Source organism: Natrix helvetica, assembly GCF_964273705.1.
Source record: "Natrix helvetica genome assembly, chromosome: 6".
In the NCBI taxonomy this organism is placed as follows: domain Eukaryota; kingdom Metazoa; phylum Chordata; class Lepidosauria; order Squamata; family Natricidae; genus Natrix; species Natrix helvetica.
This window is the reverse complement of record NC_138553.1, coordinates 77,572,021-77,587,464: the sequence shown is the minus strand read 5'-3', so window position 1 is coordinate 77,587,464 and position 15,444 is coordinate 77,572,021. Positions and strand designations below refer to the sequence as shown.

Below are 15,444 nucleotides of genomic sequence, written 5' to 3'. Positions count from 1 at the left end.
ATCTGGGCTTCAACTCCCAGAATTCCCCCAGACAAGTTGAAGACATCTGGGCTTCAACTCCCAGAATTCCCCCAGCCAGCTGACTGAGAGAATTCTGGGAGTTGAAGTCCAGACATCTTCAACTTGCCAAGGTTGAGAAATAAAGAAATAGATGAATGGATAGATAGTCCTTCTCTCTTATTTCTGACATTCTGGCATTCTGGTTCTAAAGTGAGGTACCTAAAGTGCCAGGTGGTTAAGGGCAGGTTGAGAGTACTGCCACTCTCCTGTCCCTGCCTGTGAGCTTCCTGGGTGCCCTTTGGGCCGCCATCCTGCCCAGAACACTGAACTGGAAGGTCCCTGACTTGGCCTTGCCTTATGGTTTATAGGGTCCTCTTCATATTCCATCCAAGGATTATGCTTACCACGAGTTGCAGTCCTGATAAACTGAAGAGCCAGGAGGGAATTTCTTGCCAGAATTTATGCAGGAGCAATTCTGGGCATCGACGCAAACATCACCATCTAGGAGCTTTCCCTCTGGAAAAGAAAGAAAGAAAGAAAGAAAGAAAGAAAGAAAGAAAGGGAGGGAGGGAGGGAGGGAGGGAGGGAGGGAGGGAGGGAGGGAGGAAGAGAGAGAATGGAGTTTGGGAGGAAGCAAGGAAGGAAGAAAAAAAGAAAAAGGAAGGAAGGAAGGAGAGAAGAAGGAAGAATGGAGGGAGGGAAGGGGAGAGGAAGGGAAGGAGAGAGAGAAAGGAAGGAAGGAAGAGGAGGGAGGGAGAAAGGAAGGAAGGAAGAAAAGAAAGAAGGGAAGGAGAGAGGAAGAAAGAATGGAGGTAGAGAAGGAAGAAAGGGAGGGAGAGTGGAGGAGGGCAGGAGGGAGTTAGGGAGGGAGGAAGGAAGGAAAAGAAAGGAAGGAAGGAAGAATGGAGGGAGGGAAGAAGAGAGGACGGGAGGGAGGGAGAGAAAGGAAGGAAGGAAGGAGGGGGAGGGAGGGGGAGAGGAGGGAAGGAAGAAAAAGAAAGAAGGAAAGAAAAGAGGAAAAAGAATGGAGGGAGAGAAGGAGAGAGGAAGAAAGGGAGGGACAGAAAGGAAGGAAAGTGGAGGAGGGCAGGAGGGAGTTAGAGAGGGAGGAAGGAAGATTGGTTTCAATTTCAGTTCTGCAGAGTAATTTTTTGCAAAAGATTTTTGTATATTTTGCAAAACCGGCCGAAGCCTATTCTAAAAGACCAGTCCAGGAACCAACTCTGATGGATGTGCCCAGATCCTCCAAGGCATAAAAATTCACTACCACCCCACTTCCTCACTGTAGTTTAGGACATAAAGCCACAACATAAAAACTATGGAAAAGTCATTTTTAGATTTTTTTTTTGGGGGGGGGAGCAGGGAATTGTGAATTTTGTAAAGTGCAGGGGCCTGCCTGCCCCCCCCCCCGGGGGGCTGCATAACAACAGGACTGTAGATTTCACTCTCCTCCACACATTCAGTTCATCCAAGGTCACCGGGAAGCTTGGATGATGGTGCCAAAATGCCTCAGAGCAAATACCTCAGTGCCAGGCGCTAAGCGCCTGTAGCCACCAGGCCTGATTTTTTCTAACTCAGCGGAGGCGTCCATGTGACACAGACCCCCCTGAACAATTGAAAGCCCCACCACCCTCAGTTTGAACCCTCTCCAGAAAAAGTCCCAAAAGTGCTTTTTCAGGAGGCAACTGGACTTCCTTCTTTTTTCTTCTTTCTTTCGCTTCTCCAAGAAGCTTCTTCAGCTCTGACTGGATGGTGGGGAATGGAAGGATTTACATTCCTCGCAGATAGCTAGTCATTTGCATCCTTTTAGAGGGGCTTTGAAGCACCTGGAGGTTTTATCTATGTCCTCAGGGTCACCTGAGTAGTGCAAATGGTTCCTGTAGTCTGCAATTTTTTTCCCTCTGGAAATCCATTCTTATTCCCACACCATTCCAAGGATCTCCATCCCAAATTGCAAATATTTATTTATCCCCCTGAGTGTTGTTTTCTCAAAGGACTATTCTTTCATTTTAAAAAAAAGTGGGGGAGAAAGGGATTAGACACGTTCCAGCATTAACTGGCGGATTCTGGATTATTTCTGAGTGATTTCACTGTGAATGGAGGAAAGGAGAAAAAGACGGCACTCAGCAGTAGGCAGGAGAAGCAAAATTTGGTTGTCATTTTCTCTGGCTGAAGTTCTGCAGGCTGCTTTTTCTAGAGCGTCTGTGGAGATCCTCAGTCAATCCAGGTCACGGTTGTCCCAAAGGTGCTTTTTTTTACGGAGGCGACTGGACTTTCTGGTTTTCCCTTGAAGACATTTCGCTTCTCACCCAAGAAGCTTCTTCAGCTCTGAACGAATAGGGAATGGAAGGATTGATACTCCTTGCAGACAGCTGGACATTTGTATCCTTTTAGAGCAGTGTTTCTCAAACTTGGCGACTTTAAGTCCTGTGGACTTCAACTCCCAGAATCCCCCAGCCAGCATAGTTTTAGAGGGTCCTTGAGGCCACTTGGAGGTTTATCTGTGTCCTTAAGGTCACCTGAGTGATGAAAATGGTTCCTGTAGTCTGCAATTATTATGGAATTTTTTTTTGGGGGGGGGAATCTGTTTATACTCCCACACCATTCAAAGGATGTTCCTCTCAAATTGCATAGCTAGAAGTCCGTAAAGATTCTCAGTCATTCAAGTCACGGTTGTCCCAAAGGTGCTTTTTCAGGAGGCAACTGGTTTTTGTTGGTTTTTTTTTTCCCTTTGAGAAAACATTTCACTTCTCATCCAAGAAGCTTCTTCAACATCTTCAAAGGGGAAAAAAAAAAGCTAAGGAAGTTTAGTTGGCTCCTGAAAGAAAGCACACTTGGGACAAAAGACGACCAAACTTTTCTTCTCTTGGCTACTGCGGAGTGGCATCTTTTTCTCCTTTCCTCCATTCGCAAGGAAATCTCTCAGAAATAAGCCAGAATCTGCCAGTTAATGATGGAATGTGCCTAATCCCTTTCTCCCCCCTCCCTTTTTTTTAAAAATGAAAAAGTGGTCCTTTGAGAGAAGGGACATGCAGGGGGGATCAATAAATACTTGCAAACATTCAAAAGGGACAGTGGCCTCCTTCTCTCAAATGAGTAAAATGGGAAACACAAAGATTTCTGCTGTACACAAACGCTTGCAAATAGATTTACCAGGGCAGCTGCAACCATCAACACACTGCTCCGGACACACTTCGTTGATATTTAGGCTCTGGCAGGTCTTGGCACAAGGGGAGATGCACTCATGGTACTCCAAGCCACTTGGACATCTTGGTCCTGAAAAGGTGGAAGAGAGAGAAATGAACCTTGCAGGCATCATCGCCCTGAAATTAAGGAGAAACTTCCTAATAGGTAACGGTAAAGGTTCCGCTCGCACATATGTGCTAATCATTTCCTACTCTAGGAGGCGGTGCTCATCTCCGTTTCAAAGCCAAAGAGACAGCGCTGTCCAAAGACGTCTCCGTGGTCATGTGGCCGGCAGGACTCAACGACGGAACGCTGTTACCTTCCCACCAAAGTGGTTCCTATTTTTCTACTTGCATTTTTAACGTGCTTTCGAACTGCTAGGTTGGCAGAAGCTGGGACAAGCAATGGGAGCTCACTCCGTTACGCGGCGCTAGGGATTCAAGCCGCCCAACTGCCGACCTTTCTGATCGACAAGCTCAGCGTCTTAGCCCCTGAGCCACTGTGTTCCTTTTAGATGTCACTTATGGGCCCCCCTCAATACCTACGCTTGTAGAATTCTGCAATACTGCACTGGTAGCTCCCAGTCCTTGGCCCATATAAGGGCAATATATGCAATGTTGACTCTAGAACTAGCAAACCCATCATCCCCAAGAACATAAATCCAGAAAACTTACTGCAGGAGCTACTGGCTGGCCAACCTTTCAAGATCACCCCTTGCTGGGCACAGTTTCGAGCATACTCGAGAAAAACTGGGCAGTGGCAATCTCTATCCTGAGCACATCGGCACATGTCTTCTTCACAGAGGCCGATGAACTTTTCGGGGTCCACCAGATGATGACATTTAGAGAAGACTGAGGAAGTCTTTAGTAGCTGGCAGTTTTCGATGAAGTCCTGCAGAAAGAGAAGAACTGGAATGACCACTCTCCATCATCGACTGAAACAGGGGAGGAAGGGGGATGATCTATGGCAGAGGTGTCAAACTGGATTTTTTCAAGGGTGTTGTGGCCCACCAGTGAAGCCGGCAGCAGATTTGTACAGTGAGGAGGTTGGGGAGGAACATGGGCCAGTCCTGGAGTCTGGGGAAGGCTCTGATGAAGGCTCTGTGTTGGAGGCAGAGATGGGGCCAAAGCCGTACGCCAGTTCTCAGCTGCCTTCGGAGTCAGACAGCAACGAGGCAGAAGAACAGCTGGAGCCTGTTCCCAGTGTGCACATGCGCAGAGTTGCCAGACGAAGGGAAACGGCTAAAGAACAGGGGTCGACTTGAGAGTAAGGCCACAGGTAGATGGTGAATGGCCCCTCCCAGAGGTAATAAAACAGGAGCAAAAGGGGAGTGGAGTTTGCAGAAGACCATTAATTCACTTAATTGGTTCGTGACTCCTTGCCAGGTTTTGCAGATATCGTTCTGTCAGCTCTCCAAGCCAGATAAGGTCTGTGACTGTAAATCCTCCTTTGAAAGACTTTGCTGGTTGCGAATGAGCAGAATTCACAGTCAATTAATAAAAGGGTTTTTTGTCAGGACAAGGAGTTTGTTTCATGCTCTTGGGAAGCTTCGGTCAGAACAGTGGGCTGGATCAGCATTGTAGTTCTCTATGGGCTGGTGGGAGGGAGGGGTGGGAGGGCGGGACAGATGCCTCCTTAAGCACACTGCTGGCCAAAACAGGGCACGTGGCCCTCCTGCATCTCATTTTCACCCTCCATGGCCTTCTGCAGCATTCTGCCAGCCAAAAATGGGCTGAAAAATGGATCATTCTACTTTCCCTTACACTTTTTCCTCTTCCCCCTTTCCACCTCTATTTTTCCATTATTTTCATATTTATTTGCATTCCTATATTTAATATTTTGATAAACAAATTTTAAAAAAACTTGAACTGCAAGAACCAGACTAGGTGATCTTTTAAAAACAATAACAAAAAAAAACAAACAAGCAAGCAACAACAACAACAAAAGGCAATTGTTACGCCCAAAGAGTTAACTTGCGTCCACAAATACAAACCACCATTTAACTCACAAATACACAAGAGAGAAATGACAACTTCGTTCTGGGAAAAGAGTATTGCTTGCATTGTTTCATTGACCTATTATGACTGATGTTGTTTTATGCTTTTCGGTTGTTTTCCATGATTTTTTTAATCCTTATTTTTGCTAGATGCCACTCAAATGCAGTCCGGCAAAATAAATGAATAATAAACTATACTGTTCTAAAAAGCTATGTCTGTCTCCAGTAAGAGGGAGGAAGCAAATTCATATAGCTCACAATCCCTCCTTAAATAAATACTTGTTTAAACAGAAATAAAGAAACATAGTTCTTGTGGAATAAAATATAAAAGAACGAAACACTGGTATGAAATACATCTTTGATCCAAAACTAACAGTATACTATATTTTGGAAATGCTTCAGTTCTAACTATTTACAAAGAGCTCATTTTAAGCCCCATATTTTCCAGGTCAAAAGTTGACGTTCTGAAGACTAAAACAAGAGAGGATGTTATAAAAAGACTTACTATAGCTGCAAGCTTCAACACGATCAAGCTTTGGGTTTCATTTGTCTATTCAAAAGAACGTAAATATTTGCGATTTGTTTCTAAAAATTTAATCCTCTACATGGAAGGCTCTACTGTAGAACAAGGGGATGTGGTGGCTCAGTGGCTGAGACGCTGAACATGTCGATCAGAAAGGTTGGCAGTTGGGCAGATCGAATCCCTAGTGCCGCATAACGGAGTGAGCTCCTGTTACTTGTCCCAGCTTCTGCCAACCTAGCAGTTCAAAATCATGCAGCAATGCAAGTAGAAAAAAATAGGAACCATCTTTGGTGAGAAGGGAACAGCGTTCCGTGCGCCTTCAGCATTTAGTCATGCTGGCCACATGACCACAGAGATGTCTTTGGACAGAGCTGGCTCTTCGGCTTTGAAACAGAGATGAGCACTGCCCCCTAGAGTCAGGAACGACTAGCACATATATGAGATGGGATCTTTTTACCTTTACCTTTGACTGTAGAACAATGGAGAGCTACTGTATGGAAAATCGATGCTATTGGCTTTGAATCCATAAGCATTATGGGGTGGTGATTTTTTCCCCCATGGCTACTGAATGTTCTCGAAGGATGAAACTAACTCTGTCCTTGTTTTGAAAGAAATGCCTACCTCCAAGCTGCATGTAAAGAAAACTAGGTGCAAAGGTTATTATATCAAGTGACAAAAAGCCAATGAGCCAGTGGAAAGGCAAATCTAATGAGCTATTTCCTGAAGCCAACAAAGCGGCTAAATAAAGGCATTCCAGTTACCTTGAAGGGTAGTTTATAGCACTTACAGCACTTATATACCGCTTCATAGTGCTTTTACAGCCCTCTCTAAACAGTTTACAGAGTCGGCCTATGGCCCCCAACAATCTGGATCCTCATTTGACCCACCTCGGAAGGATGGAAGACTGAGTCAACCTTAAGGCTGTTGAAATTCGAACTGCCAGATTGCAGGCAGCCGGCAGCCAGCAGAAGTAGCCTGCAGTACCGCATTCTAACCACTGCGCCACCACGATTCTCAGCTTAGCTAGTCTATTCTTTGGGATTTTCACTTTCGTTTTTTCCCTCTACGCTTATTTCAAATCCCAGTTCATTTCTCAACCATTCGGCCAGTGGTGGATTCCTAGCGGTTCAGACCAGTTTGGTTGAACTGGTAGTGGTTTGGCGCTGGAACTGGCAGCGACCCAGGCCTGCCACACCCCCGAACCGGTTCTCCAGGCAGCACCATAGGCACCGCCATCTTGTTTTTGAGTTCTGCGCATGCACAGAACAATTTGAATTGCACTGTGCATGTGCACAGCATGCATCAAGCATGCGCATACAGCGTGCACATGAGAGAACCGGCAGTAGTGCCTGCTGAAACCCACTCCTGACCTCAGCTCTAAATTTATAAATGTATAAATTTTATAAATAAATAAATAACCGATGCAAGACAACATTCAGAAGTATGTCAGGCCTGCAGCCAAGGATTGAAATTGTGTCTTTGGTAAAGGCGTAGCAGCCCATCCCACAAAATGCTTTGTGGCTGAATTCCTACCATCCTTTCAGGAATCTTAATATAAAGGGGGCCCTTAAGAGACTAGTTTACCGAGGAAGAAGGTCTCACAATCCAACCAATCCACACAAACTAATCAAAGTTCTCCAAAACATCTTAAGTAAACCAAAAGACCCAGGAGTCCAGGAAGTAAATCGGGACGAACAGCCAGTATGTAGGACAGACGCACAGAAAACTAACAAAACGCATCCGTGAAAACCAACTAGCAGTCAGAAGGCATGATGAAAACTCCTTCATCTCCCAGCAGATGGACAGACTCAATCATCATTTCAACTGGTCAATTACGAGCAGACTAAGCTAAATCCAAAAATTGATAAGGAATTCGTGGGAACTTGGCCCTTAGACAAATCAGCCATCAACAGGCACGTAGAGATAAACAACATTTACACAGCATTCACAGACAATAAAAAGGCGACAGAATGACCAGGCCATTTCCTCACTAGAAATCAACAATGAGATAAGCAGGGATTAAGACCACACAAACCATCAAGTTCCTAATCAAGGAACTACAATTGAGGACTAAACAACAGTCTAATCAAGGAACTACCAAGGAGAAAACAACACCCCTACCAACACTGACAAGCCAAGATATTATATATAAACAAAGGGCAAACCCCACTCTCTTTTAGTACTGAAAAGTCTGGTAATGAAGGTCCACAAGCCAACAACCGAACTCAGACAGCACCCAGGACTCCAGTTTAACACTTAGATATTCTCTTCTATTGAAAGAAGGCCTTGGCTCCATTCTGCCCACCCGGGCCAAGTTTTAAATCATAGAATCATAGGCTTAAGCCCACCACTGCTACAGAATACTCATTCATTAAATTAAAATGGACCTTAGCTAACATTTGACAAGACTCAAAATTAACAAACACATTAGCCTAGTTGAGTTGGTCATCCTGTCTGGCAATTACTCTTTGGCTTGTTCAAGACTCCAATCAGGACGCTTCTGACTTCCAAGGAGAGGCAAGCCATCCCTTAAAGGTATAGTATAGGTCAGGGGTGGGGAACTGTGGCTCTTTTGCGACTTGTGGACTTCAACTCCCAGAATTCCAGAACCAACATAGCTGCCTCAGGAATTCTGGGAGTTGAAGTCCACAAGTCGCAAAAGAGCCACAGTTCCCCACCCCTGGTATAGGTGGTAACTAGCTCAACAACAGTAACTGTGAGAGGGATCTTGGAGCCTTAGGGGACAATAATTTAAATGGGAGCCAGCTGTGTGCAGCAGCTGCCAAAAAAGCCAACTCAGTTCTAGGCTGCATCAACAGAGGGATAGAATCAAGATCACGTGAAGGGTTTATACCACTTTATAAGGCTTTGGTAAGGACACACTTGGAATCCTGCATTCAGTTTTGGTCGCCACGATGTAAAAAAGATGTGGAGACTCTAGAAAGAGTGCAGAGAAGAGAAATAACGATGATTAGGGGACTGGAGGCTAAAACATATGAAGAACAGTTGCAGGAACTGGGTATGTCTAATTTAATGAAAAGAAGGACATGATAGCAGTCTTCCAATATCTCAGGGGTTGCCACAAAGAAGAGGGAGTCAAACTATTCCCCAAACCACCCGAGGGCAGAACAAGAAGCAATGGGTGGAAACTAATCAAGGAGAGAAGCAACTTAGAATTAAGGAGAAATGTCCTGACAGTGAGAACAATTAATCAGTGGAACAGAAGTTGCCTCCAGAAGTTGTGAATGCTCCAACACTGGAGGTCTTTAAGAAGATGTTGGATAGCTATTTGTCTGAAATATTACAGGGTCTCCTGCCTGAGCAGGGGGTTGGACTAGAAGACCTCCATGGCCCCTTTCAACTCTGTTATTCTAGTCTAAGTCACCGCATGAGCCCGGAAGTTCTCCTGAAAGCCGCCTTCTCTGCACTGGGACCTGCAGAGGCAGAGAAATGAGAAGAGAAATTCCTTGAGCTATTGTGCCCGGAATCTCAGCAGCTGAGTATGGCACCCTGAAACAAACAGTGGTAGGAGCAGCCCTGCGTTGCCAAGGCCGAAATTAGCAAACAAAGAAAACTCTTTTTCTTTGTGGAAAATGAAATTCTCCAACAGGGTCTGGCATGGCCAGGGCCCTATTAATAGAACAATGTTCTGCTTTGACAGCAAATATTTCTCGGACAATGCCGTGATGTGTCTTCTGAATGTGCAGAATTCAGAGAGCGTCTGTCCTTGCTCGGGTTTTCTTTCGTGGGATTCTTTATCATTTGTTTGCTACTTTTTTTGAGGGGGGGGGGAGGCAATTTTAGAGTGAGCACCTCCTGCCGTTCTTGAGGTGGGTGGCTGACAGACAGGCAGTCCTCGAACCGAGGAGCACAACTGAGCCCAAGATTTCTGTTGCCAAGCGAGGCTTTCGTTAAATACGTTTTTGCCCCGTTTTACCAACCTTCCTTGCCACGGTTGTTAAGTGAATCCCTGCGGTTGTTCAGTTGTTAACTGTACCAGGCTTCCCCATTGACTTGACAGAAGGCAGAAAAAGAGGATTATGTGTCCCCCAGGACATGGCAACTTTCATTCTATCTATCTATCTATCTATCTATCTATCTATCTATCTATCTATCTATCTATCTATCTATCTATCTATTATCCATCCATCCATCTACTGTATCTCTATCTCTCTCTCTCTCTCTCTATCTATCTCTCTCTCTCTCTATCTATCTATCTATCTATCTATCTATCTATCTATTTATCTATCTATCATCTATCTATCACTATCTATCTCACTATCTGTCTATTATCCATCCATCCATCCTTCCATCCATCCATCCATTTATCTATCTATCTCACTACCTCTCACTATCTATCTCACCCTCACTATCAATCTATCACTGTCTGTCTGTCTATTCACCCATCCATGCATCCATCCATGCATCCATCCATGCATCCATCCATGCATCCATCCATATCTAATCTATCTATCTATCACTATCAATCTCTATCTGTCTATCCATCCATCCTTCCTTCCTTCCTTCCATCCATCCATCTATCTATACTATCTATCACTATCAATCACTATCAATCTATCTATTTATCTATCTCTCTATCTCACTACCTCTCACTATCTCACTATCTCTATCAATCTCTGTCTCTATCCACCTATCTATCTATCTATCTATCTATCTATCTATCTATCTATCTATCTATCTATCATCTATCTCTATCAATCTAACAATCTTACTATCTCACTAACTATCTATCACTATCTCTCTCTATCAATCTATCTCACTCTATCAATCTATCTCACTCTATCAATCTATCTCACTATCTATCTTGCTATCTATTAATCAATCTATCTCACTATCTCTCTATCCATCCATCCATCCATCCATCCATCCATCCATTCATCTATCTATCTCTATCATCTATTAAGTTCTTATCACAGCCTGAGGACACACATGGAAATAAGGCCAGGTGCTGAGTCACTGAGGACTTCACAAGGAAGGCATTGTATAAGCTTATCAGTTACTCATACATTTTTAATTGTTTGCTTTGCACCCACGATTAATCAATGCTCAGGGTGTTGGGTATGAAAGCTTTAAATCCTGCCCGCTGGCACCAACATGCCATGGCAGAACATGGCACACATGCCCTGTGTCTATTCCCAGGAGCACTGCAGGGTTATTCCTGTAAGTATTTACATTTAATAAAGTTTGTGATGATCATACCACCGCCTTTCAGTTCCTCTTTCTTGCAAATCTCTCCTAGTTATTGATCCCTGGAGGGCATTTGCCTTGTATTTACAAGCGGGCAAACACCCCACCCCCACCCCCAAAATATAGAACTCTCAATCTGACAACAGAAGACTCAGAAGTACAGCCAGTCAGAATGTCCCTGAATCAATGCACTATTTTGTCCTTGTCAGTTGCAAAGTCATGTCCAACCCATCATGACCCAATGGACAATGTTCCTCCAGGCCCTCCTGTCCTCTACCATTCTCTGGAGTCCATTTAAGCTCACACCAACTGTTTCAGTGATTCCATCCAGCCACCTCCTTCTTCTTTTGCCCTCTATCTTTCCCAGCATGAGGCTCTTCTCCAGTGAGTCCTTCCTTCTCATGAGGTGGCCAAAGTATTTGAGTTTCCTCTTCAGGATCTGGCCTTCCAAAGAGCAATCAGGGTTGATCTCCTCTAGGACATGCCAGTTGGATGGCCTTGCAGTCCAAGGGACTCGCAGGAGTCTTCTCCAGCACCAGAGTTCAAAGGCCTCCATTCTTTGGCCCTCAGCCTTCCTTATGTCCAACCTTCACAGTCAGACATCGCAACTGGAAAAACCATAGCCTTGACTATACGCACTTTTGTTGGCAGGGTGATGTCTCTGCTATGCACTATTTACCAGAAGCCTTTTTTCAGTGCCATTGAAGCAGTCACTGAATGATCTGTTGTAAACCGAGGACTACCTGTTTTGAAATCTTCTGGAGGTTTCCCACCCCCCTACCACGCCCCTGTTGTTATTTCGAATAAGGGATGACCCTGAGTCTCACACTGCTACACAAACCTTTTCTGCAGCCTCTGAGGAAATGTTGCATGTGTAGCTTGGAGGCGTTACTCGCTGGCACTTCTGTTGGTTACTCATGGCCCAGGAGTTCGCAAAACTGTAGCTGTTCTCTTCCAATATCCCTAAAATGGACAGGAGAGAAAAGGCAACGGTATGTCAACCTCTGATTAGAATTCCCTTGTTAATAAGACACTTATAATGGATTACGGAGAGATCTACTTTGTAACACAGCACCCAAAGCCTATCTTCCTTAAAAGCTATTTTCCCAAATTTTCTGTAGGAAATTAGCACCTACCCCTCTCCTAGACAAATGAATTATTTTAGGAAATATTAAAAAGGCAGACTGTTATATTTCCCCGGATGAGAAATGGAGAAGCATGGTTTTTTTTAGGCAGGAAGCAGATGTTACATTCCGGGGTTCACGTTGAATGCAAACAGAGAGTCAGTTTGTTTGGTGAAAAACTTTATCTCTATCTAATATTACGTGATAACCAGCACTAAATGACAATGATACAAAGGTAAGCAAATCCAAGTCAGTTCTAACCAAGTTAACACCATCTATCTATCTATCTATCTATCTATCTATCTATCTATCTATCTATCTATCTATCTATCTATCTATCATATATTGTATTTGTTGTATATGTTGTATTTGTACTGATAAATAAATAAAGGGAGACTAGTATAGATCTATTTCGAGCTAATTAGCTCTCATCAGCTAGCCATACCCTTACTGGGATTTGAACCTGGGCTGTATTATATCTTAGGCAGGAGTCTTAGCCACTAAGCCACAGGCTCGCCTCCTTATCAGTTGAGCCAGGGAAATAGGTATGTATTTGTGTTACAACCCCTGGTATGCCATGGTCTTCTGTGATGAGCCGAAGGACAGAAAGAGGGAGTAGTGACCTTCCTCCCATATTTAGGCATATCAGGGGTTGTAACACAAACACACACACACACACACACACACACACACACACACCATTACCCCACCCAGCTCCACCCACAACTCCACCCAGATGACACCCAACCACCATCACCAATCACCATGACCCTCAGCCCCACCCCCACTCAGTGTCATCACAGCCTCCTTCCTGGTTAGCCGCATCCAAGCAGAAGAGTTACGTCAGAGTAGGCAGTTGCACTTGAGTAGAAGAGTTACTTCTGAGGAGGCAGTTGCACTTGAGTAGAAGAGTTACTTCTGAGGAGGCAGTTGCACTTGAGTAGAAGAGTTACTTTTGAGGAGGCAGTTGCACTTGAGTAGAAGAGTTACTTCTGAGGAGGCAGTTGCACTTGAGTAGAAGAGTTACTTCTGAGGAGGCAATTGCACCCAAGTAGAAGAGTTACTTCTGAGGAGGCAGTTGCACTTGAGTAGAAGAGTTACTTCTGAGGAGGCAGTTGCACTTGAGTAGAAGAGTTACTTCTGAGGAGGCAGTTGCACTTGAGTAGAAGAGTTACTTCTGAGGAGGCAGTTGCACTTGAGTAGAAGAGTTACTTCTGAGGAGGCAGTTGCACTTGAGTAGAAGAGTTACTTCTGAGGAGGCAGTTGCACTTGAGTAGAAGAGTTACTTCTGAGGAGGCAGTTGCACTTGAGTAGAAGAGTTACTTCTGAGGAGGCAGTTGCACTTGAGTAGAAGAGTTACTTCTGAGGAGGCAGTTGCACTTGAGTAGAAGAGTTACTTTTGAGGAGGCAGTTGCACTTGAGTAGAAGAGTTACTTCTGAGGAGGCAGTTGCACTTGAGTAGAAGAGTTACTTCTGAGGAGGCAATTGCACCCGAGTAGAAGAGTTACTTCTGAGGAGGCAGTTGCACCCGAGTAGAAGAGTTACTTCTGAGGAGGCAGTTGCACTTGAGTAGAAGAGTTACTTCTGAGGAGGCAGTTGCACTTGAGTAGAAGAGTTACTTCTGAGGAGGCAGTTGCACTTGAGTAGAAGAGTTACTTTTGAGGAGGCAGTTGCACTTGAGTAGAAGAGTTACTTCTGAGGAGGCAGTTGCACTTGAGTAGAAGAGTTACTTCTGAGGAGGCAGTTGCACTTGAGTAGAAGAGTTACTTTTGAGGAGGCAGTTGCACTTGAGTAGAAGAGTTACTTCTGAGGAGGCAGTTGCACTTGAGTAGAAGAGTTACTTCTGAGGAGGCAATTGCACCCGAGTAGAAGAGTTACTTCTGAGGAGGCAGTTGCACCCAAGTAGAAGAGTTACTCTGCAGAGCGGTGAGGGAAGCCTTAGAGAGACACCTGCAGCTACAGGCTCCACCCAACATCAGAGAGTCAACATCAAGGTGGCAGAGTTGGTGGCATGTAAGCATGGCGGAGCGGGCGTGGCGATGGACGGGCTCCCCCCTCAATGGCAGCCCAAGGGCTGACAGCAGACTGACTCTTAACAGCCCCCACCCTCCTCAATAGCCCACAGCAGATGTCCAAACGTAAGAGATAAAGAGATAGTTAGGTCTATTCCAGTGACGTGCGGTGAGGTTTATGGCTGGTGAGGCTGGGGACGTCATCAGGAAGGCGGGAAATGGGACCACGTGTGCTGGAGGCTCAGGCTGCCTCAGCCTCCAGCACACGTGATCCCATTCCCTGCCTTCCTGAGCGTGCTCCGTCGGCTCGCGCTCCGCAGTCCTCGAAAGCAACTGGGGAACGACGAGAATCTTCCTGCCTCTGCTGGACTTTGCGCGCTCCTCGCGACTGCATATTGTAGTCGCGAGGAGCGCGCGAAATCCAGCAGAGGCAGGAAGGTTCTCGTCGTTCCCCAGTTGCTTTCGATATTATATATTATATACTATTATTTCATGAAGAGAGGTGAGGCACTGCCTCCCCTGACCGCACGTCCTTGGTCTATTCATAGGCAAATGCCCTCACCCAAGATCCAACAAAGGTAGGATTAGCCCTCTACCCATCTCACCAGGGGTGGGTTCCGGACAGCTTTACTGCCGGTTCGCTCACGTGGGCGTGCCATTTGCATACACTCATGCGCTGGATGCGCACTGTGTTCAATTCAATTGAAATCATTTTGTGCATGTGCAGAACTTAAAAACAAGGTGGTGGCGCCAATGTCGCCGACTGGGGAACCGGTTCGGGGGGAGTGGCATGGCTGGGTTGCTGACGGTTCCAACGATCCAGGCCGCCATACAATGGTGAAATTCAAATTTTTTTACTACCAGTTCTGTGGGCATGGCTTGGTGGGCATGGTGTGGCTTGGTGGGCGTGGCAGGGGAAGGATACTGCAAAATCCCCATTCCCTCCCCACTCTGGGGCCAGACAGAGGTGGCATTTGCTGGTTCTCCAAACTACTCAAAATTTCTGCTACTGGTTCTCCAGAATCTGCTGGATTTCACCCCTGCCGCCATACCTCTCCCAGTTCAGCCGAATCGAGCCAAACCGGTGGGAACCAACCTCTGCATCTCACCACATGGCACCTGGGAAGATTACATCACCCAGCAAGGCTCAACCAAGCCTGGGACATAGGACAGCCTACAGAGTTGCCCCTGCATGGCCCCACGGGAGTCTTACAACCAATCAGAATACAAGCTCAAATTCAAAATCCCAGAGAGGGCTTAAAACTGAGACACTCTGCCCCTTTCTTTCCTTCACCCAGCATCTTCAAGGCATGGGATCCTGCCCACCATTAAAACCATCTTTCCAAGCAGCCTCCATGTTTCCAGTGTCTTTCTCCCCACTTGGAACTGAACCCA

At 45.5% G+C, this 15,444-nt stretch overlaps 1 protein-coding gene across 2 annotated transcripts in view; it reads right to left on the bottom strand.

Annotated features, from left to right (window-relative positions):
- The window catches only part of VWF (von Willebrand factor), a 173,055-nt gene that overhangs the window by 144,841 nt on the left and 12,770 nt on the right, over positions 1-15,444 (bottom strand). The window contains exons 1-5 of one of the 2 annotated variants that reach the window (XM_081957933.1): positions 12,050-12,274; positions 11,755-11,876; positions 3,861-4,077; positions 3,154-3,276; positions 405-516 (exon numbers count right to left, since the gene is read on the bottom strand). In XM_081957933.1, the coding sequence (XP_081814059.1) occupies positions 405-516; positions 3,154-3,276; positions 3,861-4,077; positions 11,755-11,832 (530 nt within the window). In that variant the 5' untranslated portion in view covers positions 11,833-11,876; positions 12,050-12,274. Of the gene's footprint in view, positions 1-404; positions 517-3,153; positions 3,277-3,860; positions 4,078-11,754; positions 11,877-12,049; positions 12,275-15,444 lie in introns of those variants that run through there. The other variant, XM_081957932.1, reaches the window with a different exon arrangement.